This window comes from Haliaeetus leucocephalus, unplaced genomic scaffold (genome assembly GCF_000737465.1).
Source record: "Haliaeetus leucocephalus isolate CR32 unplaced genomic scaffold, Haliaeetus_leucocephalus-4.0 Scaffold373, whole genome shotgun sequence".
Taxonomy (NCBI): Eukaryota; Metazoa; Chordata; class Aves; order Accipitriformes; family Accipitridae; genus Haliaeetus; species Haliaeetus leucocephalus.
In genome coordinates this window covers 880674-902441 of record NW_010972809.1, presented here as the reverse complement: position 1 = coordinate 902441, position 21768 = coordinate 880674, and the positions used below count along the sequence as shown (strand labels likewise).

Below are 21768 nucleotides of genomic sequence, written 5' to 3'. Positions count from 1 at the left end.
AAGAGTGTGATCAGGAATGGCAGGGTCAGATTGATTGTCCTCATGTCTGTAGGCAGTTTTTCACAAACATTTAAGTCAGACCTCCCCTTGGCAGATGGTCTTTCAGATTTCTGTGGTGCAGTGGGAGAGGTATTCTATGGTCTGTACAGCACTGCAGGCTGCCCTAAGAATTCACTGTTGGAGAAGGAATAGTAAGGAGGTCAAGCAGTTATTGATAAGCATATGTGGGCTACTGAGGTCAGAATTGGGGGCCTCCCACTGAGGCAGCCTGCAGAGGATTGTGCTGCTGGAGAAGCCACTCCTCTTCACATTAGAAAATCTCCCAGGAAAGAGAACAAGAAGAAGGGAAGGAGAAGAAAGAAATAAGGGGATTTTGTGATTGAATTTCATTTGTATAAAGGTACAGCAGGTTAACAAATAGGAGAATTTCAGCGGGATTAGTGTCTGATATTTTAACACCTTCAGATGTTTTTGTAGTTTGAAGTAAAGTCATTTTTTCAGATGGAGTACATTTCCCTTCAATTTAAAAGATGTTTACTACTGCTGAAAACAGTGTTTACAATAGTGGCATGAGGATAAAGCAAAATAAAAAACACTAGAAAATTTTTATTAAAGAAATGAATCTTCTCAAGTGCTCTCTAAAGCAGAAATGCACATATCTTGTAAGTGACAACTGTTGGATTTCTTGTCTTCTTTATGACAAGGGTTGTTTAGACTACCCCACAAAAATGAAGTTAAAACCCTTGTCAGATAATCTGCAATGAATATTCTTTATATTGAAATGTTGGAGAAGGAATAGGCTCAGAACCTCCTTAATTTACTTGGAACCTATTCTTTTTCCAACATTTATCTTTCTCAGTCATCTCCAATTACAGCAGAGCAGAGATCAGAAGCCAGCTGTTGAGGTTACTCTTCTGTGCGGGGTAGTGATGGCAGAGTGAGAAATAAACTATGAGCTGTGACCAAAGGCAGACTTGTAATTACTTGAATATAATGATAATTGGCCTTAATACTGTAACAAATGCTCTGAGTTTGCACATGCAAACTCTGCAGTTTGGATCAATTTTCTTGTTTACAAAATCAGCTTGCTTTTATTAGCACCAAAATTGCCCAGTAACAGAATGGTGAATAATCAAATGTGGTTCACTGCAAAAGAAAAGGAAAAAAATACTGTACATGGTTAGACAGTGGATCTAAATAGGTTCCTATGTAGGGCTGGAGTTTAGAGGGGAAAGGGTTTGAGTGAGAATGAGAAGTGTTGGTTCACTTTATTAATACTGTTTGAGAGATCTGTTGTTTTCTCCTCTTACCTGGTGTAAGTTTAGACTCCTAAACTCAGGATGCAAAAGGACTAGAATAAACAGCCTGACAACAGTTGACACCAAACCTCTATCACACACAGTTGTGTACAAAGTTGATTTACCCTGCTTGTAAATACTTAGCACGCGGAGCAGCTTTCAGTGTTTGAAGATCCATTTTTGTCAGCCTGAAACTGGGACATGAACTTTCTCATAAAATACAGGTGTCCATTCCCCCCATGTTAAGACTACATCCTTGGTTCTCTCAGCATGAATTATGCCCATTTCTAGTTGTTTAACACCCTGATCGGAGAGCAGATGAGACAGTTATTCCTGTTGTTGCTGATTTACTGTTACAGCTGCTTCCTCTTCTTGTGATTTAATTTGAAGTTTCAGCCCACCAGGGGGCTAATGGTCCCCACCTATGCAGTTTTAAAAGCTCACTGTTGTTTTCCACTGGAACATTATTTCCATTCCTAGCCAGTGATTTATTTTTTTCCTCAGTGTTAATCTGGTAACTGTGAGGCAGTATTCCATTAGCCATTTTCATAAAAAAAACAAAAAACAAAACCAAAACAAAACAAACCCCACCAAACCCAAAACTCATGCAACTATTTAGACTGAAAGCTTAAAAATGAGAATTACTCTGTTTTGCAGTGTTCTCCTGGCTATTGGAGACTCATATAAAAAAAACCAACAGGACATTAGGCATGATTGAGATCCTTTGTTTCTCTTATTTTTAAAAAGTATCCTATAAATCACTTCTTTTTTTCTATATCTCAGGAAAATATAGGGCAGGCGGCAAACCCTAGAGTATGTTTCATGGTGTGGTACTGCCTGTGGTGAGATGAATTCCAAAAACATTAGCAACTGCAGTGGAATCCAAGGTGTGATTGTATACTGCTAGCAGATTCTGCATACCTGATCAGGCATAGGGGAGCTCAGACTGAGTGTGACTACAAAGTTGTGACTGCAAGCTGCATAACCAAAGAGCAGTATGTCAGGAATGCTTTCCACCAGACTTCTTACAAGAACAGAATTATACGTCTCTCTCATTAACTTATTCTTGAAGCAAAACTTAAGAAGTATTGAGCTTCTTGGTTTACCTTGATTTTTAAGTATTCTTAGTTCTAAATAATAAATGGCCTTGAAAACTTTTCTGAACAAACAAAATTAACTGTGATGCTCAGCATAGCCCGCTGTCCACCTTTATTGTTATAGTGTGAGTTTAAAAGTGCCAGTCTTGAGTTCACATTTTTGCAAAGCTTCTGGTTTTCTAGGTTTGTTACTTTTTATGTGATTAAAGTCTGGGTATGTGTTTGTTTTCCTCATCTTAAGTATATATTTGTAACATAAACATTTATATTTTGCAATACATACTCTGCTGGTCCAAAGAGTGCTTTGATGAATTACACGTCTTGTAGTAGTGTTTGGATGTTTTCTTTACTGGTTCATCATTGATATTAGAAATTTAACTCTTCACTGAGTTTATGGTATCTCATCTCACTGGGAATCACAGGAGTCTTCTTCCCAGCCACCCTGTTTTCGATGGCTTATTTCTTGCTTTGGGGTGGTGAGGAGGGAGAGGGGGATTGCATTGCAAAAAGGATGGAAGCTGGGCAGACTGATAAAAAGAGGCTGCGTGAAACCTCATTGCTTTCGACTATTATTAAAGGGTGGTGCAATCTTTCCCCTCTTTGAGCAGGAGGATAGTATTACCAAATATCAGTGTTCAAGGTCACTGCTTTTTACAATATAAATCAAATATACTACTTCCTAAAGCCCTGATTGATGGAAAATAAAGTATTAACTGCCCAGAAACAGGTTTTCCAACACTATCACTCAATTATGCAGTGGTCACTAACCTTTTCAGGACAACCTTAATATTGCATTGCTAATTGTATAATTTAAAGAATACAGGTTTTTAATAGTTATTCCAGGAGGATTATTAATCACTGTGCTTTAGAGCAATTTTTGCTTATTGGAAGCTTACCAGTTAATAAGTTAACTACTAGTAACAACCATTAATGCAAACTCTTTGCTTGGGTAATGTAACTTGTGGTGTTCAATGAATTAGACTCAAAAAATAGAGCAAGTACGAAACTTGACTGCCTTGCTGTAGAGGCAGCACAGAATTAGTCATCGGCTGTGAATGTTAATCACTCCACAGCAATGATAATTTACAGCATTGTTGTAGCACTCTTGTGCTCATAAAATGAACTTAATAACCCACTGCTACCCCTGGGATAAGCCTTCCTTCTCCTTCCCTCCCCCTTGCAATTGAATACCCAGTCTGGCTGCATAATAGCCTTGTGAAATACTGCATTAGAAAGAGTGAGCAGCTGTATGATAAAATAAACAGCTCTAAAACAGATTTGTTAATTATCTCTTTCTTTTATTCACAGAGGGTGTTTGTGAGATATGGCTGACCAGTGAAGACACAGGGGCTTACGGCAGAGATATTGGCACAGACCTCCCTACGCTTCTGTGGAAGCTGGTTGAAGCTATTCCTGAGGGAGCTATGCTGAGGCTTGGCATGACAAACCCTCCCTATATTTTAGAGCATCTGGAGGTAAGGAAGAAAAGAGAATCATTTATATGCCGGCATAGACATTCATTGAGTGAGTCAGCATGGAACCTTGTGTATAGTGCATTTCATTTTAAGCTGTGGCTTGAAAAAATTACGGATTTCAAGTAAATTTATAGAATTAGACTAATAGTGTTAAGCCATTTGCCTGACAGAGCAAGTTATCGAGATAATAAGATATTCAAATCATTTTGGAATGATAATATTACTGAGGTCTCTGACCTGTGGAGCTTTATTATAGCGACGTTGCATTTGTGTGTATGTCTAGTGTTTCCAAGAAGTAAAAGAAATGTCATTAGCAGGCGATGGACTATGGGATTGAATTTGTCTTCCTGCTACACCTCAGACAAATATTTCCAGAAACACTATGCTGGTCTCACTCAACGACATATTCATTATCCTATGTCAAATGCTATTCTGAGAGTGTGTAGAGCTTCCATGATAAGAAATGGAAAGTCTAAGTGTAATCTGTGTTAAAAAAATTGTAACAAAGTAGTTCAATGAGATCAGAAGCAACAAAGTGTACAACAATGTGAATTTGAAAGAATATCGTATGTGTGCAGAGCAGGAAATGAGAGTTTTGTCTCAAATATAGGTTGATTTGGTTGGATTCTGTCGCCAAATTAATTTATTGAAATTCATAGGAACTGTTTATAAGAAAGCACCTAACTTTAAAGAGGAGGAAACAGCAAGGAAGGATATAGCTTAAGGTAAATTCTGTAACCATCTGCATCGGCAATGTTCAGATAAATAGGTGGTGTCCATGCTGCTTTCCCCAAGATGTTACAGAATTAATAGTTGCACTTACATTTTCTTAAGATGTCAAGGACAGTATTTTCTCACCAGAGTGCCATAACTGCATCTCTCCCCGTTGAAGCGCATGGGCTAGAGGAATTTAATCTTGATAGGAATAAGCAGTTTTTCATTTCAGCAGCTAAAGAATAGAAGCTGTAGAAAACTGCAAGAAATTTCACAGGCTGTTATTTTATTCTTTTGTTTAACATACACTTCACTAAGATAGAGTCTTAACAACACACTAAACAGAAATCTTTAGGAAGTCGTTTGGTTGTGTTTTTTAGAGCTTTGCATTCTGTCTTGAACTCTCAAATCTGTCACAAGTTTTTCTTCTGTTTATTTGAACTTTTTTCAGCATCTTGTACAAAAGCAAATCAAGCTTTTAGCAATTTTCAGTTAGTGTCTTTGCTTTCATTTTTAAGTCGCATTATTAAAAGTGTTTTGGCATAGACCGCCACTTTTGTCACTGCTGCTCATCTTATGAGTACTCTCAGAAGCTTTTCAAAAAAAAATAAAAAATCAGTTGCTGGAAATAAGAAACTTCTAAGGGGCACTGTAGTAGTCTTAATTTGATATAATCTGAGCAAGGTGGAAAGTATATTGCTTTCCTTCAGTCAGTAGCCATCTTAGTGAGTGTGAGCATGCCACAAATCTGTGAATGGTTTTGATTTATGTTCTCTAATCTTCCTGTTTCTGAATTTTCTAGAAAGTGCTGTAGGTAGGACTCTCTTTGACCTGACTCATATTCAGGAAAAGTACTCTTAATCTCTTTAAAGATGCATCTTTAAGTGTGATGGCAGAATGAGAGGAATTCATGAAAGCCTATTGAAAATGCGTGTCTTGAATGTCACTGTGCAAACATGTGTTATGTGTACACCAGCCTTTTTGTATAATAGCAACATCTGCTGTTGCTTGTCCTCTTCAGTGTTTCTTATGATTTCCAGTTTATATGATGTTTTTTAAGGATTATTTAATCACATTTCTGTGTTTCATGTATGACCAAGAATTTCTGAGCTTGTAATTCAGTGAAATAATTTTGATGATTTGGCAAACTACATTTGTAAAAATTTTTTTACCTTCTGCATTTTTGTCTAGTCCCCTCTTCCAAGCTTACCAGACTTGTATCTGAAAGATCACTAGGGAATGCTGGCAGTCTCCTGTATACATTTTCACCAGACAAAATAAACGTCTTATGGGGAATGTGCTTTTAACTTTCTGGTTGAGGAAAGGGCAAAACTATGATTTGTTTAAAAAACAAAACAAATGAAATGAGAAGTTGATTAACCTTCATGTCAGTTGATTAGGATAAAATCCAGATGTAATTCTGTTATCTCCTAAGAAAAGTATGAAGCTGTGTTATTGGTTGCAAACATCTTTTATTAATTGTTTTAAAAGGTGCTGCATTTTATGAATTTATTTTGTTAGAAGTCATGTTGCTAACTAGGATGTTGTTTGGCTTTCTGCAAAAAAATTTTACATGGGAAAATTTACTAATTGTATGTCACTTTTTATATCCAATGAAAAGGAAAAAGACATTCCAATCCTGTATCTTTTTAAAAAAATAAGAAATCTTCAGCAATTGCATAGAACTGTACGTATGCAACTGCTAGGCAAGCGTGTATTTCACTTTAGTAATGAACACATGTCTGATAAGTGGTATAGAGCAACAGCAGTCATGTAAAAGCATAAATTAATTTTAAGATCTGGACAGAGCTTCCCTGGAGACTCAGCCTAAAAGCAATTATTTCGATTAATTTACAGTTTTTGCCATATTTATTGGAGCTTACCTGCAGGTAAAAGGTTTGGCCACTTTTATGTCTGTCTTGTTCTTGTAACCTCCAAAGCTAGTAACAAAGCTTATATAAATAGATTTGTTTTCTTCAATAACACTCAGTTGTAAGTTAATGTTTTAAAAATACCAGTTTCCAAACACCTAATGTAAATTTTTTAAATACTGATTTGTAGTAGTGCATGAACTCCTCTACCATTAGAACTGGTTTTGTACTTAAATACAAGTTTTTAAAACATTTCACAAATATCTGTTTTCCTTCAAATAGCTATGTATTTTAATCTCTGATCATTCAAAGCATGAGGTCACTGGCATGATTGAGTGCTTGGAATTCACAGGTTTCTTTTACTCTTCGCTGGAGTTTCTGCACCTTTCAGTTGTCAGAGTGGGAAGAGATTGGAAGTAAAAAGAACAGCGATGTACAGATTAATGCCATGAATTGTAGGTGGCGCAGCTGCAGTAGAAGCAAAGAATTTGTTGGACCATAATGACAATGCTCATGTCCTCAATGAATGAGGAAAAAGTTGCACCTATGGATAATATGATTGAATAAAGGACTAAAAATTTAAAAATTTATCATTTCATATACAAGTGAAGCCTAATTTGCACAAAGTGTTCTAGCTGTGTATGGAGCCATACACAGAGGGGAGGTATCTTGAGTGGTGGTTTTGCTGCCCTTGCCCCACATCTCAGTCCTTTGAAATATGCCCAGCTTACATTGTTTGTGTTGCTCAGGTGGATCTTTAAGATGTAGCTATACTTGAGGTACTTCAGTTACATATTAATTCGTGTCTTGGTGGTTCTCAGGAAAATAGATTGTATCCATGGACTAAAATAATATGACTTTGTCATACTACATGTATTTTCTATATATAGGTGGAATAGCTTTCTTCTTCATTAACAGATACTTAGCCCACTTTTTGGTAAGCTGCTTGATAAACTGCTTATAGATTGAAATTTATTTGCAAGTGCCAAAAAGTGATTACAGGTTCATATTTTTTCCTGAGAAAAATCATTTCATAAACATACTCTGAGATATTGTCTGCTTAGAAAGTGTACAGTGGATGGGATCATGACCAGAGATCTGTTTAAGGTGTCGGCAATGTTTCCTTTGTACCGTACGCTCAGGTCTGCGGCTGGGCTTTGGCGCTGTGAGTCTTTTGACTCGTTAATGTAGTGCCCACACTCACAGGTTCTCTGGAAATAAAAATGGAGGGACAGAAGCTGCCACTCATCTCGGGAGTGTTTCATCTGCCTCTGTATCTGGGAATCAGTCTCTTAGTATCCCCTAAGAAGAGCCAGCCAACAGCTGTGCTGTTTTGCTGATGCTGGAGGCCAGCACAAGGGGAGGGGGAGGAGGAGGAGGAGGAGGATGAGGAGGAAAGCTTCCCTTGGGTCAGGAGTGGTGGGACTAGAGCAGAGGAGGGGGCAAAGGAAAGCTGTGGGTGCTTCTAACTCGACTTGAGGCTCTCAAGTGGCTCCCAGTGCCTTCAGGTACTACTGTCAGGTAAATGCCATTCTGTCCTTAAAGATGTTTGTCATTTGAGGGGAGGCTGTTAATCTCATGAAAATCATCATTATACTTCTGAGGTACGGTCTGACAATTTAGTACTTTTAGGGTTTTTTTCAGGAAATATGGTGGTAGTAGTGCCTTATGTATTTACAGATGCATGTAGCATGAACAGTTTTGGGATGAAAAGCAACCATATGTTTTCAAATAATAAATTCTGCATTCAGTTGGGCCTTCTTACTTGTAAAGAAAGAAATATTTGGAACCATGCAGTGTTTTATAGTCATGCAAAATATTAAACACTTTTTGATATGCTGCATACTGAGCTAAGTCATTAGAAAAAGAGCCTTTATCACAATTATTCAGCATATAATCTAAAATACTCAATTTTTTATCTGCTGTTTTCTTCAGCTGCAGATGTCTGTGCTTATATTAGTGAGTAGTATGAAGCAACAAGAGCAGATCAGGAAATTGCAGAATTTGGTAGTGACGCCACTATATCTACATTATCTGCATTTTGGAGTCCTTGCTTCAAAATAAATCTAATCCCCTTAACCAAACTTTCCCACTACCCATGGTCCAAAGCTGTTTGTCCTGGTTTCAGCTGGGATAGAGTTAACTGTCTTCCCAGTAGCTGGTACAGTGCTGTGTTTTGAGTTCAGGATGTGAAGAATGTTGATAACACTGATGTTTTCAGTTGTTGCTCAGTAGTGTTTAGACTAGAGTCAAGGATTTTTCAGCTTCTCGTGCCCAGCCAGGGCACCTGACCCAAACTGGCCAACAGTGTATTCCATACCATGGGACGTCCCATCTAGTTTAGGAACTGGGAAGTGGGGGGGGCAGGGAATCGCCGCTCGGGGACTGGCTGGGTGTCAGTCGGTGGGTGGTGAGCAATTGCCCTGCGCATCATTTGTACATTCCAATCCTTTTATTACTACTGTTGTCATTTTATTAGTGTTATCATTATCATTATTAGTTTCTTCTTTTCTGTTCTACTGAACCGTTCTTATCTCAACCCAGGAGTTTTACTTCTTTTCCTGAGTTTCTCCCCCATCCCACTGGGTGGGGAGGAGTGAGTGAGCGGCTGCGTGGTGCTTAGTTGCTGGCTGGGGGTAAACCACGACACTGTTTCAAAGGCAGATCATTGGTTTGAATCCCTCTGTTCCCATCAAGGGCTTGGAACACATTTGCTGCGAACCTGGAATATGGCTACTGCTCTCATTTCCTTGGAAATGAATTTGGTTTGCCCAGCCCAAAGTCACCCTGCAGACTGAACAAACTTGTGGCCGGGAAGGAAGCATGGAAAATTGCACTTTACAATTTTACTGCTGCTTTCAGCCACCACATTAATGTGAACGCAGCCAATGCTAGTATTACTTCTCCTACGTGAGGCTTGTTGGTATGACAGAGAGGGTTATTTAGTGTGTTTTAAAAAACTGAAGGACCTGAGACCCTAACATTGTTTCTCTTGAGCGTGGTGCTAAGACTGAGAAAGGAGTTGGAGTTCACAGTTTAGCTGCAGGAGACATCCTCAGTTTTCCTCTCAGAGAAAATCTGGGCGACCAATGGAGATAGTATTACTTTTTCCAGAGTGCGCTCTCGCAGTCTTAGTAGTCTGTTTGAATGTATACATCATGAAGCATATAGCTTGCTTGTTTGAAATTTGGTCTCAAACTGCGATTTTGAGATGTGTGCCCTTGTCCAGTGTCTGTCCTCTCCTAATACGTTGATGCCGCGTGGTATTGAGGAGAACTTGGGATTTTATCTACATGGCAGAAAATTTTTGTAAATGGACATGAACTATGGTCAGGGATAAATGTTTTAGCTCGGAACTTATTGTGTAAGATGTTAAAGGTGAAGGAAAAGGTTGGTATTAGGATCAATTTTATAGTCCTAGCAAAGCCTGCAATGAATGCACATGTGTACAGTTACCTTGCGTACTCTTACCCATATGTCTTTGCACAGAGCTACTGTTCAAATTACACAGACTGCCAGATGGCAAAGATGTTATCGTCCTATAGTATCAACATGTACCAAAAGTACGTAAGGTATACATCCTGCTTCAGATGTAACCTCCAGGCATTTATTCTAGACAATCATACAATCATATTACGGAGTTATTGGCTAGTGCTCTAGTGAGACAGTGTTTTACATCCACTTGCAGTGACAGATGGAGAGGAAGGGTTGGGAAAAATCCCTTAAAACAGTAGTAGTAGATAAACGGTGAACAGAGTTAGTCTGAAAAGTAAAAAAAATGAGGCCAAATGTATAGCAGGTTGAAATGAATTAATGTTAGCGGCATGGTGTTAGAGACTAATTTTGCCTTGAATATATTTCACTTTTCCTTAGGTTTTTACCTTCATTTTCTTGTTCAGTATCTGGGGCTCTGTCCAAATCGAAAGGGAATACAGATCATCCAGACTGTAAAAGGGCAGGGGCTTGCATCCCAGCCTTAGCTTACCTCACTTGCAGATTTAACACTAACTGTACTTCCAGTTGTCTGGGATTTTAGTACAGCACTTTCTGTGAGTGATGGGACACTTCCAAATCTGTATAAAGGAGGCAGTTCACACCTGCCATTCCTGTAAGTGCTTAATTTCACATGACTAGATGAGTAGTCATCTTTGTCACCTGTCAAAATGAGTCTGTCTCAAACCATACCATATGCCATCTGTGGGCTTTATCTCCGTTATTAATTCAGGACACTTGAGTGATACACCAACCATTGAGATGGAGTCTGCATGGCGGCAGTGTCTTTAAATGCATAAGGAGTGCCAAGTGTACCACGAGTTGCAATAGTATTTCTTTGCTCTTTTGCTTTGATTTTTCATGTCAGCTCAGTGTTTATGTTCCTTAACCTCATTGAAGCTGATACCCTACAGATGGCTTCCTCAAACGTGCCCTGACACAGCACATAGATACGTATTACAGTAAAATTACTAACTCACTTTTCTTTTTTCCACATTGTTCTTTTTTCTTCTGAGTGCACCAAACGTTTTTGAGCATTGTGCATAAGTTCAAGTTTTGAATAAGCTCAGAGTGTAAGCTGATTTGAAATGCGTTTAAAAAGGGAATAATATGCACACATTCTTCAACTGCAAATAAAAGGGCAGCATGATTTCCTGAATTAAAAGGCCTTTAGGGCATATATTTGCTTTGTTTCTAGTATTATTTTTGTCATTTTCATAGACTGATGTATTTGAAAGTGCCAATTAAAATCTGTTGATTTGACCAGAAAAAATGAAAACTGTGGCATACATTTAAATAAATGAATAGTTAAGCCCCTGACCTCTTATTACTGTGAGTTTTGTAGTGTTTTGTAGTCAGTGGACCATGCAACTTTCCCTTGCTGTAATTACATAGTTGTCTCTATGCAAACTGTGTTTGTCTTGCTAGTAGTAAAATTGAAAGAAATCTCAGATACTAAGGGGAGAAGGAGAGGGGCATCTGGGCTTCTAAAAAAGAAAAAAAAAAGGAGGGTGGGAAGGGATGATTACTGTTTCCTTTGGTATTATGTTAAATGCTTATTCATCCTATGGAGGCTGTGCATCTTTGCTTACTCTGTGTATTCCAGCTTTTTATATTTTTAGTACTAAAATACTCTGTCTCTCCTGTTCTTCCTCTTAAAGGGTTCTTTGTCTTTGGGGTTTCCGAATACAGCATATTTCCTTGAAATTAATCCTTAAGATATAGTGTCATGGGAACTTTTTTAGTGGTGAACTCACCACAGAGTGAACATATATTTGGGTGTTATGGGGGTAGGAAAGGGATGAATCTCTGCTGTGCTTTGAGATGCATTTTGTCACACTACTTTCTCTAATCTAGAGTTTTAAGGTATCAAACTCAGCAGGGCCTAATGTCCGTAAATGCTTGGTGACGTGTTTGCTGCCAACTGGTGGAATAAATGGCTTAATAAATGTCAAAATAAGAACCCATCTTACTCTTCTTGAAGGTTTTATGTTGTATTTGTGAAACTTGGGTGTTCTCAAAAACATTAAAGGTGTTATTGTATTAGGGTTTGCTTCCAGATAACATAGAAGGGAATATTTGTGGTGCTGGGAGAATGAAGCTCCTGTTCTTTGTAACACTAGTAGAAAAAAATGCTTTGAGAAACACAGAGAAAGAACTGTGTTTATTTATGCAAGATTCAGTTCTCCATCAGAATATTTTATGCATGCATCTAGTGCTCTGCTGTATTTAATAATCTATGCATAAAAATTGGTGTTGCAAAAAGGGGTTAACATTAAATAGCACATTGCTTGACCAGTTAAAGCTGTGCATACTAACGGTACCTTAATTATTATTTGCTCATATGAATGTTTCTCTTGCTTGTTAGATATCACAAGAATGAAGAGTATTTAAATGCAGACAGATCCACACTCAATCTTGTGTGGAGTGTCAGGTCGTCTGTCAATTACTTATAATGCTGTCTCATCGTAGCAGACCTTTGGAGCTGTGGTTTACTTCGTTGGTGGATTATTAACAGAAAATAAAAGTCACCATTAATTGAGCGGTTTCTTCGAAGAACGGGTAGTACACATATGGGAAACTTCATTTTTGCTAAATAAAATGGGAATTTTAGCAGTTGCCATGCACTTCAAGGCATTGGGGTAGAAACTATTATCAAATATATAGCTTGCATAACAAACTGTGCCATCTTCTCTCAATATTTCTGCCTTCAATGAAAAACAAATAAGATCTCACTTTCCTAGTTATTTATATTATAATAAGTAAAGTTCCACCAACTACTCTCCATGCTCATTCGAAAGCTTCTATTTAGTTTAGATGCATAAACCTTCTTGTTTTCTTTGATAGATGAGCTGTCACATTCACTGTGCTTTGCAACATCATCTACATAATCTTCAGTAAGACTGCTTGCTTTGTTAAGCTTTGGCATTTGTTTAAAAAAAAAGTTTGGGTTGGGTTTGGGTTTTTTTGAGGTGATTATTCTTTAAAAATGAGAAAAAGGAAATATAATGTGTTCTAGAAACTTTAATAAAACTGCACAATAATATTGGCTGTGGGTTTCTGTACCATTGTGAATTGAGGAAAGACATAAAATCTCTTCTACCTAGTCTTTGAATTCAATTAGTTTAGTTATGTTAAATGTGCAAGAGCTGCTGAAGAATGTAAATTCTATGATATCAATCTTGTCATTATGGTTTTGAATATTTTTATTCTGTTTTGCTATGAAATTTAGCTCAGTGAATTGGATATCTATGAAAGAAAGTGATAGCACTTGCCTAAAGGTTTAGGTTTTGATTAAATCCTTCCACTATTTTCCTTCCACTGTAACCTGCTAAAGCAGATGCTATTTAAGGTATTGTACTAGCTTGTTTGAAATAGAGGGAAACAATAGGCAGGCTTCCTGGCACTGCTCCATCTTGGTGCAGCTGAACTCTGGTGGGGTGTGCCATTCATTCTATGACTTTCTTCTGAGCAGAAACCATCAATTATTTTCTATCATATGGGATTCTCATTTTTGAGGTGGTGAACAAATGCATAGTATGGATGAAACTAGCAATCCATTTCACTCATCCGGGTTTCTGAAAACAAAAAGGTAGTGTGACAGTCCTACTTGCCTATTGTAAGTGTGTGCCTCTCTATGCTTCAATTCATTTTCCAGGTTTTATTAGCATAAAGTATGATCGAGACAGAGTTATTTAAAGTAGCAGTGTGCTGTTGCAATAAATCATCTTTTTAGGGAACTTCCTAATATGTTTCTAACACATACTGCAAAGAGGAGTATTAATTTACTTCCAGAAAAAAATATTTCATTTGAGGAGTGCTTAATGATGAGAAATTAGAGAGCACCATGGAGAAAATGAAAAAGTGCATATTTTTTTGCACATCAGAATTAATCATTTCACAAGGAATTAGCATTAGCCATTTGGTTGGTTGGCTTTAAGTCATTAAGCCATCACTGTAGCTGTTAATTAAATGTACATTTTACCTTAAAGTGAATCTGTTCATTGAAACTGGACAAACAGCACCCTGAAGCTCCATAAAGTCTCTTTGGGATTGTAATGATGGCTGCAGCAGCAACAGTAACAGTTTTCATCTTTGAAAGCACTGAACTATTTACTGCATGTTTCCAACCCCACAACTTCCATCAGTTCGTGTGGGAACTGAAGGTGTGCGATACCTTGAGGTAGTCAGTGTGGTACTATTAAAGCTGAATGCGTCGCTGAATCAGCTGTGTTTTGGTGACACACTTGCAGAGACTCAGATGTTGTACTTGGGCTCACGGCTCCGTACAGACTGAGTAATAAGCAATCAGCATCTACCCAACGTAGATGCTGATGCTTTACAATTTATCCAACGTAGAGTCAGTCCTACTTTAATATTGGAAGCAGGTTGTGATAGGGATACCAGTTTTCCTATCATGAAGTATTTCGGCAACCTAGGTTAGGATATCTGTATGGAGAATTAGTTTTTATCAGATAAATGCAAAAAATGGTACTCTGCAAAGAGACTCTATTCTTGTATATTCTTTCTATTCATGTATATCCAAGTTAAGTTGGAGAGAAACATATGTACTTGTTAACTGAGTAGGAGAGGTTTTGATATTTCTGTGTTTAAAAGTAAAAATCAGGTAGCTAGTATTTGATGCTGTGTGTTTCCTTGTTTGTGCACTGACTCATGGGAAGAGATGCAACAAACCTCAGCGGAAGCTTTGAACTATGAAATACAGTATTGTATTGTGGTATTATCTGAATGTCACTTTTTTTTGCAAGAACTTCTGTTAGCCCGTCCCCATTTTTCATAAAAGAATATATGGCAAATTTTTGAAGGCATGTAAATGTTTTTGGTGTGACTTGGTTTGTTTTTTAAGAGATTAGGCTTAATATGTAGCCATGAAGGAGAAAAAATTGCTTAGCTAGTTAGGGCTGTCTGTTTTATGAGGTTGGAAGCAGTAGTGAGATCCCATACCTAGGAGAACAGCTGGGAACAGCTAGGGCCGAGCATATGGCTCTCACATCTAGTTTTCCTATGAGCAAATCACGGCTTGCAGTCTGGTTTATATCCACTTCTAAGGGTGGCCTGAGCTAATACCAGTTTTTTGTTTGGTAATGTAGAAGGCATTTTTCCCATATGACAAAACAGATTTTTGCCCTCCATCTGGCAACCCAAAGATTTGATTTTAAGGTTCAAATTACATTGGTCAGAATTGTGTGGGCTTCTAACTGCTCCAGCGTGATCTCCCTTTATCCTAATGATAGGATAAGGACGTGGGCATAAGTCATGTCGTATTACGTCGGGTAGGGGTTGCCGCTAAGCTTGCCATCGTATGGCTTCATTACATTTCCCCCACTTCATATACAGATGAGGGGGAGGCATTGCCTTCCAACCAGTGTCCTTGGGGAGGTTTGCGATTATACATCCTACACGTTCTTAGTGTTTTTTACAGCCCCATTACTCATGGCAGGTGGGAAGCATGGGGAAGGTTCCCTGTTCATTAGTTTTAACAAAACTGTTACGGGCTTTCCAGACTCGACCATACTGTGTCATCGTTGCCATGCCTGCATCGCTAGATCACATCTGTTCTTGAACTGCACTGCAGCAGAGGAATTTATAAAATGGACTGCAGCCACTTGATTTTTAGCCAGGCTGTGCTGGTGGTGGCACCACTGGGCTTCTGAAACAGAACAGTCAGCGGACACCCCTCGTGACATATCCCAAACTAACATCTGCCACAAGGGGATGAAGTTTTGAGGGAGTGCCATTTTGTCATGTTTCCATATGGATGAGGGTTTCTTTGGGCTTCACTGCTGGCAGAGGGAAAAATCCTTTTGCTAAGAAGCAAGTTACTCAGATCATCGTGACTCAGACACGAGGCAGAATTCAAATACTGGATTTTTGCCTACTTTAGGATAGGGGAAAGAATCACTGTCTGAACAGCTTGCTGGTACTGACATAAAGATGCACAGATATTGATGTTTATTGTCTCTGTGATTCTCCGTGATTGTGCGTGGTGTCATTACAAACAGAAGGATTGATTTTCTGGTTAGGTGGTTAAATTTGTGTATTGTAATTGCTAGGATAAAATATACTGACTAGATAAAAATCTTTCTGGCAATGTGCCTTGTGTTCTGATGTACTCCAGCTGCTAAGAATTGGAAGAAATAATTTCCTATGTGATAAGTACCCTAAAGGATATTTCACATACATGGTTAGATTCCAAAGGTAGACAACTTTTTTTTTTTCTTTGTAAAGTCAGCTTAAAACAAATTGTGCTACTCTTTGACCTTTTCATTCCTACATGAAATGTCATTTTCGCATAGTGCTTCCCTTCCTTCGTAGACATATTATTAGATTCCAGGGGATAGGGGGAAAGGCAATCAGCTGTTTCAGTCATGATTAAAGACAGAAATTTTCTTTCACAGTCATATGATTTCAAAAAGTTGTTCCTTTATTGTTTCCAGATGGAAATAAAATTATATGTTGCATTTTTCCTTCTAACTGAAATATGTAATTATATCTAGTAATGCAAAGCACTTTGAAAAAAAAAATATTTATAAAAAAGAACAGGAAACAGATGTTAAGCTTAGAATGTTGAGACACTGTAAACTACAATTATGCATTAGCCCATGATGTCCTTCAAGTTCTCTCTGGGATATTAACTAATAGTTTTATTAAGTGATGAAATCTAGTATTCTGTGCGCAATCTGTGGTGTGGGAAAATCTGTCAGCATTGACTAAGTATGACTGTTCAGTGCATAGCTGTAATTTAATCAAACCTGTGTGGTAAAGTACTTCAGTGTCGTTTTAGATGTAGGGAGGATAAAGGTAAGACTGGAACAATCTTACCTTAAAGCTCTGGGTTAGCATGTGATATATATATCACATGAGATATATAACACTTACAAAGTTTGGAAGAGCGATTTATCCAGATTTCTGAGGTAATAGTGCAAAATTTTTGTTTAGTTCATTATTCTGTTTCCTTCTGAACTGCTCACTCCAAGTTTCTGGTTATAAAAGGTAAATTTAAGAACACCAGTGGTACTTAAGAGTGAATGACAAACAGTGGCTCATCAGGTATTTCTATCTTGTGTTTGGTTTCTGTTAATAATTTCTGTTCTGCTAAATTCACCAAGTTAATAGTTATGATCCTGAAGTATTTGGTGGGAAACCAGTTTATCAGTAGGGCCTTTGATTCAGATCTACACCTGAAAATAGAGGAATATACTCAATAGGACTTCAGTGCTTAAAGCACATGCAGCATATTTTGTGTAGCTTTAGATATAGAAAGTAAGCAAAGAAAGGACTTCACAGTAGAAAGAGGTGTTTGCAACCTCCTCCTCTGTAGAAGGAGCTTTGAGTGTCCAGAACACACCTGAAGCCTGTGACCACAGTAGCTAGGCTGTATTAGGGTTTCCAGATACTTAATGTGTCGCATGTACATTTCTGATACGTGTGACAAGCAGTTTCCTTTCTAAAGAATGCAAGATCTTTGATATTGAGGGACTAATGTGCATCTTTCTAAAACAAAATGATGCAGTGGAATAGTCAATAATGTTTTTGAGCTAGTCTACTGCATACAGGGACCTGTAGTGACAATTGAAAAGTTCAGTTAATTAATGCCAGGCATTTTGTGTCCTATTAGTACAGAACCAAGGGAAATGACTTTAAATGACAACAGTTGTGTTCTTAATCCTGAAAGATAGTGACAACTGTGATTGCAGAAGCCATATGATTTCTTTTGTTTGAATGTGGGATAACTAGAAGAGGCAGTTCTGACCAGAGTCTTGTTTAACTATGGCTGCTGAACACTGTCGGTTTAGTTCCTCTTACAGGAGGCGTAGCTGACAGCTCCCTCTTGGGCACATCCCACTGAAGCAGATCAAATGTGAGACCAGCAGGATTCTGCGCGTTACCGTAAGATAAGCAACTAGTGGGTTTGGGGTTGGTTGGGTGGTTTTTTTGAGATCCTCTACATAGGAAAACACTTTTTAGATTTCAGGATTTGGTTCTCGCTTTTCATGCGTTGCAACAAAATTTTCTTTTTTTTTGTGGCAAAGAGAGGAAGACAAATGAAACCAACGTTTTCACATAACTAGAGAATTTCCTCACTTGTGACTTTAAAAACCAAAACTTTGTGGTAAAACAAGGTAGTTTCTCCTTCTTTACTACAGATGGTGTCTTCAACACAGGTAAATAACAACGTAGTTATGCTTTTTTTTATTAGTTCCTGCTGGCTTGCAATGTGTGTCTAGCTTTGTACACAATTTTGAAGTAGCTACTATCATGGAAAGAATCAATCCCTATTTTAAGGTTAAAAAGCAACCCTTAAAAAGTAACTGTTGTTTAGTATGAATTCAAAGGGGAAGGAACAAAATCTTAAATTTTTAAACATAATATTCCCTGTATTTGTTTGGGATAGAAATCTGTTTTTTTTCTATCAAATGATTCTCAGCCTTACAGAAGCTGTAATTAAATAACACTTTTGTAGTTAGAAATTCTAATAAATAGTTTATTACCTTCACAAAGAATTCACAAAGTGATCACATATTGAAGAGGCTGTTATTCAGAAGATGCCAAATTTGAGAGGAGTGAGAAAGAATTAATTTTTTTTTCTGTGTTGTAGGGTGAGTTATTTTTAAGAACTTGGCAGATTCAGAAACATGTTATGAAACTTGACTTTTATTGGTTTCTTATATTATAAATCTGTTTTTGAAGATTGAATTAAGTGCTTTGAACTAAGAGATAAGCAGAATAATAGGCTTGTGGTACATAGCTTAGGTTCTAGCCTTTTTGCCATTTCTCATATTTTAGAAACATATTTTATTACTGATAAGCAAAAAAAATAACAGATGACTACCAGGATGCTTCATATGAACTACGTTTACAGTATTTTCTAAAGCTTAAAAGAGAAGCTTTTTGTCACTCTATTTTACTGAACTTATTCTACGCTGTTTCATTTTGAAAATGTATTCTAGCTGAACATCTAAAATTATTAAGGGCATAGGCAAATGGTTCCATTTGAAATGGACACATAAAATTTGTATGGATGCATGGTGGCCTTTTCTTCACTCTTTTATTCATGAAGCCAGCTACCTCCAGCTTCCACTGAGAGCCAGGTTCATTGCACACAGCCTTTCTGTGCATCAAATTGTACGCCCTCCATTATCAGTATAGTTATTACTGTTATGTTTAGTTTACATACCTGAGATAGATATTCCACTGAATAATGTAACCACTTCTCTTAGACATTTATGTAATAGGTTCTTAGACAAAAACTTTCAAAACTGCTTTCAGAAGCAGTTCAGGTTTTGTACGTGTATGTTTGTCAGATGAAAGGTATGTGTTGAGAGCATTTTTTCTTCTTGCTCTAAAAATCAGTGCTTTTAAAAGGCAGATACCTGAAAATTAAAAGGCATGAGGGTGTTTACCTTCTCTTTGATCAATCTAGGTCAACCTTGTAGAAATACAGAGAGAAAATCTAGATGCGTGACTAATATTGCTGATTAATGATCTGGAAAGAATTTGTAAATAGTTGCAACTTAACAACTAAATCTGGCAGCAGTATGTGTTTTCAGACAGAATATCTATGCTGTCAAAGAAAACAGAAATGGTCTGAGTGAGCCTGACTGGAGCACGCAGTGTGCACATGGCAGAAGAGCAGGCAGTGCGGCACTCGGTCCCAGGCCGTGTCCTGTATGCTCACTGTGTGGGGAGAAAGGGAAGACCTTAAGTGAAAACCTGGTTGTACACGTAATATGGTTCTTTGTCCAAGTTCACTTAGTTTTTTTCAGGGTGGAGGTTAACAGGCCGTATTGTACCATATTGCACACAATCTAGATATTTTTCTGTCTTAGGTTTTAGAAATATTTAAAATTTCTTGCTAGACTGTATGTCCTTAATTGTGTAAATAATAACAATTAAAGAAATGTGACCACCATATTCTATGCTCCATCTCATGTTCCACCACCCTGCCAAGCCTCAACTGGGGTTTGGTTTGACTTTGATTTGGGGGTTTGTTTGCATTTTATTGTTACCTTTACTTTGTTTTCTTTCCGACCTTTGTATTTGTACAAAATGTAGAACATCCTCTGTCTCTTTTCAAGCTGTCACTCTGCTTTTAGCTCCCCCCTGATTAATTCTATCCATTTTATAGCCAAACACTTTTAATTCCTGGAGTCTTATCTCTGAAATAACACAGGTAACATACTTCAGACCAGTATTGGAGCAGGTTTGCAAATGGCCAGATATACCTTAAGTAGCAAATGGCCAACTTGAAGGATACCCCAATTAGAGACAGTGTCATATTGGTATCTGAGAACTTATTTGACTCTGACAAGAAAGCAGCTAACCCTTGCCATCTTCTGAAATGGAAAACAGCCACTGTCCGAAAGCACCGGTTTTCACAGTACTTTGCCTCTAAAATTTTCTCTTAATTGGATAACCAATACTATGTAGAAAACGTTGTCCCTATCTCAAAGGAAATGCAATCCCATAGCTTGCTTCTTATTTTCTTTAAAAACAAAACTGCTTCCAAATATTTTCACCTGTCCCTACTGTTTCAGACTGGGCCACTGCAACTCAGTATTGTTTGGGTTTCAGAAGTATTACTAGTGATACTTACCCATATATTAATTTAAAGGAGTTTTGTGTATTGTTTTCATAATGCTTTAAAGCTTTTCTTTCTTTTTGTAATAACTCTTAGGAAATGGCAAAGATTCTCAATCATCCAAGAGTATATGCTTTTCTGCACATACCAGTCCAGTCAGCCTCTGACAGTGTGCTCATGGACATGAAAAGAGAATATTGTGTGGCAGACTTCAAACAAGTAGTGGATTTCCTTAAAGAAAAGTAAGTCTACTAATATTTGAGAAAATAACAGTATTGGGTTTTTTGCAATGTCAAGAACATGTGGCTGAAAACACAATTACTTGCAACTTCATAATTAAGGTATGAAAAAGAATGAGCTGCTTTAAGTTTTCAAAGTCTTTGCATTTTCTGTAAGCCCCTTGATGTGGTTTGCCCCTTTGCTTGAGCTTTTATAAGCATCTTAAATCTCTGCCTGACATGCTTTTAATTTGTCAATATATACCTAATCTATTTCAAATAATACATTCTTAAATTATGTTTTTATACTTAAACTACTATATATAGAGTGCTTGAAGTTCAAGTTATTGAAGTCTTCTTTAATGTGGCTTTTGAGCATTGTATGCTTTGTGTACTGGAGATGATCCAGCTCCAGCAAATGTGAATGGATTGGTTTGTTGGTTGTTTTTTTTTAAGTAAGTATTTTATATCCTATAGCTGATATACATTTACATCAATATAGTAATACTCTAATCTTGCTTATGGGACTCATAATTTCTAGGATAATTTCAAAATTATTTCCCTTAACAACAGAGCTAACTAAGTGTGAGAAATAAAAGAGTGTATCGTAATGTGTTTACTTATGCTGACCTCAAGATGAAAGTTACATTTACCTGCAAAACTTTCGTAACTACAAGTAATAATTCAATGCCCAAGGAAGTCTTTTCTTAGCTTTTAAAATTTAATAGTGACATAAATTGATGGATGTTTCTGCACCGATTGTCCTAAAAATAGTTAGCTGGAGAATAATTTCTGTCACATTTTTTGGCTACTTACTCTGTCTTCTTTTTTTGTTGTTTGTGTGCTTGTTTTAATGAATTAATGGCTGTGAAGTTGTACCTTTCAGTCTTGAATTGCATTAAAATACTTGTACATAAGAGACTCTAATTTTGATAATCATTTTCATAACCAATTTTTCATGATCATTGCAAAATCCAGCAGTCTAGCTATGTAAAACACA

General features: G+C 37.4%; 1 protein-coding gene across 1 annotated transcript in view; it reads left to right on the top strand.

The window, feature by feature from the left end:
• Nucleotides 1–21768, top strand: part of CDKAL1 (CDK5 regulatory subunit associated protein 1-like 1) — a 418113-nt gene that overhangs the window by 254214 nt on the left and 142131 nt on the right. Inside the window, exons 10-11 of the mRNA XM_010573154.1 lie at nucleotides 3704–3870; nucleotides 20647–20792. Coding sequence (XP_010571456.1) covers nucleotides 3704–3870; nucleotides 20647–20792 — 313 coding nt within the window. The remainder of the gene's footprint in view (nucleotides 1–3703; nucleotides 3871–20646; nucleotides 20793–21768) is intronic.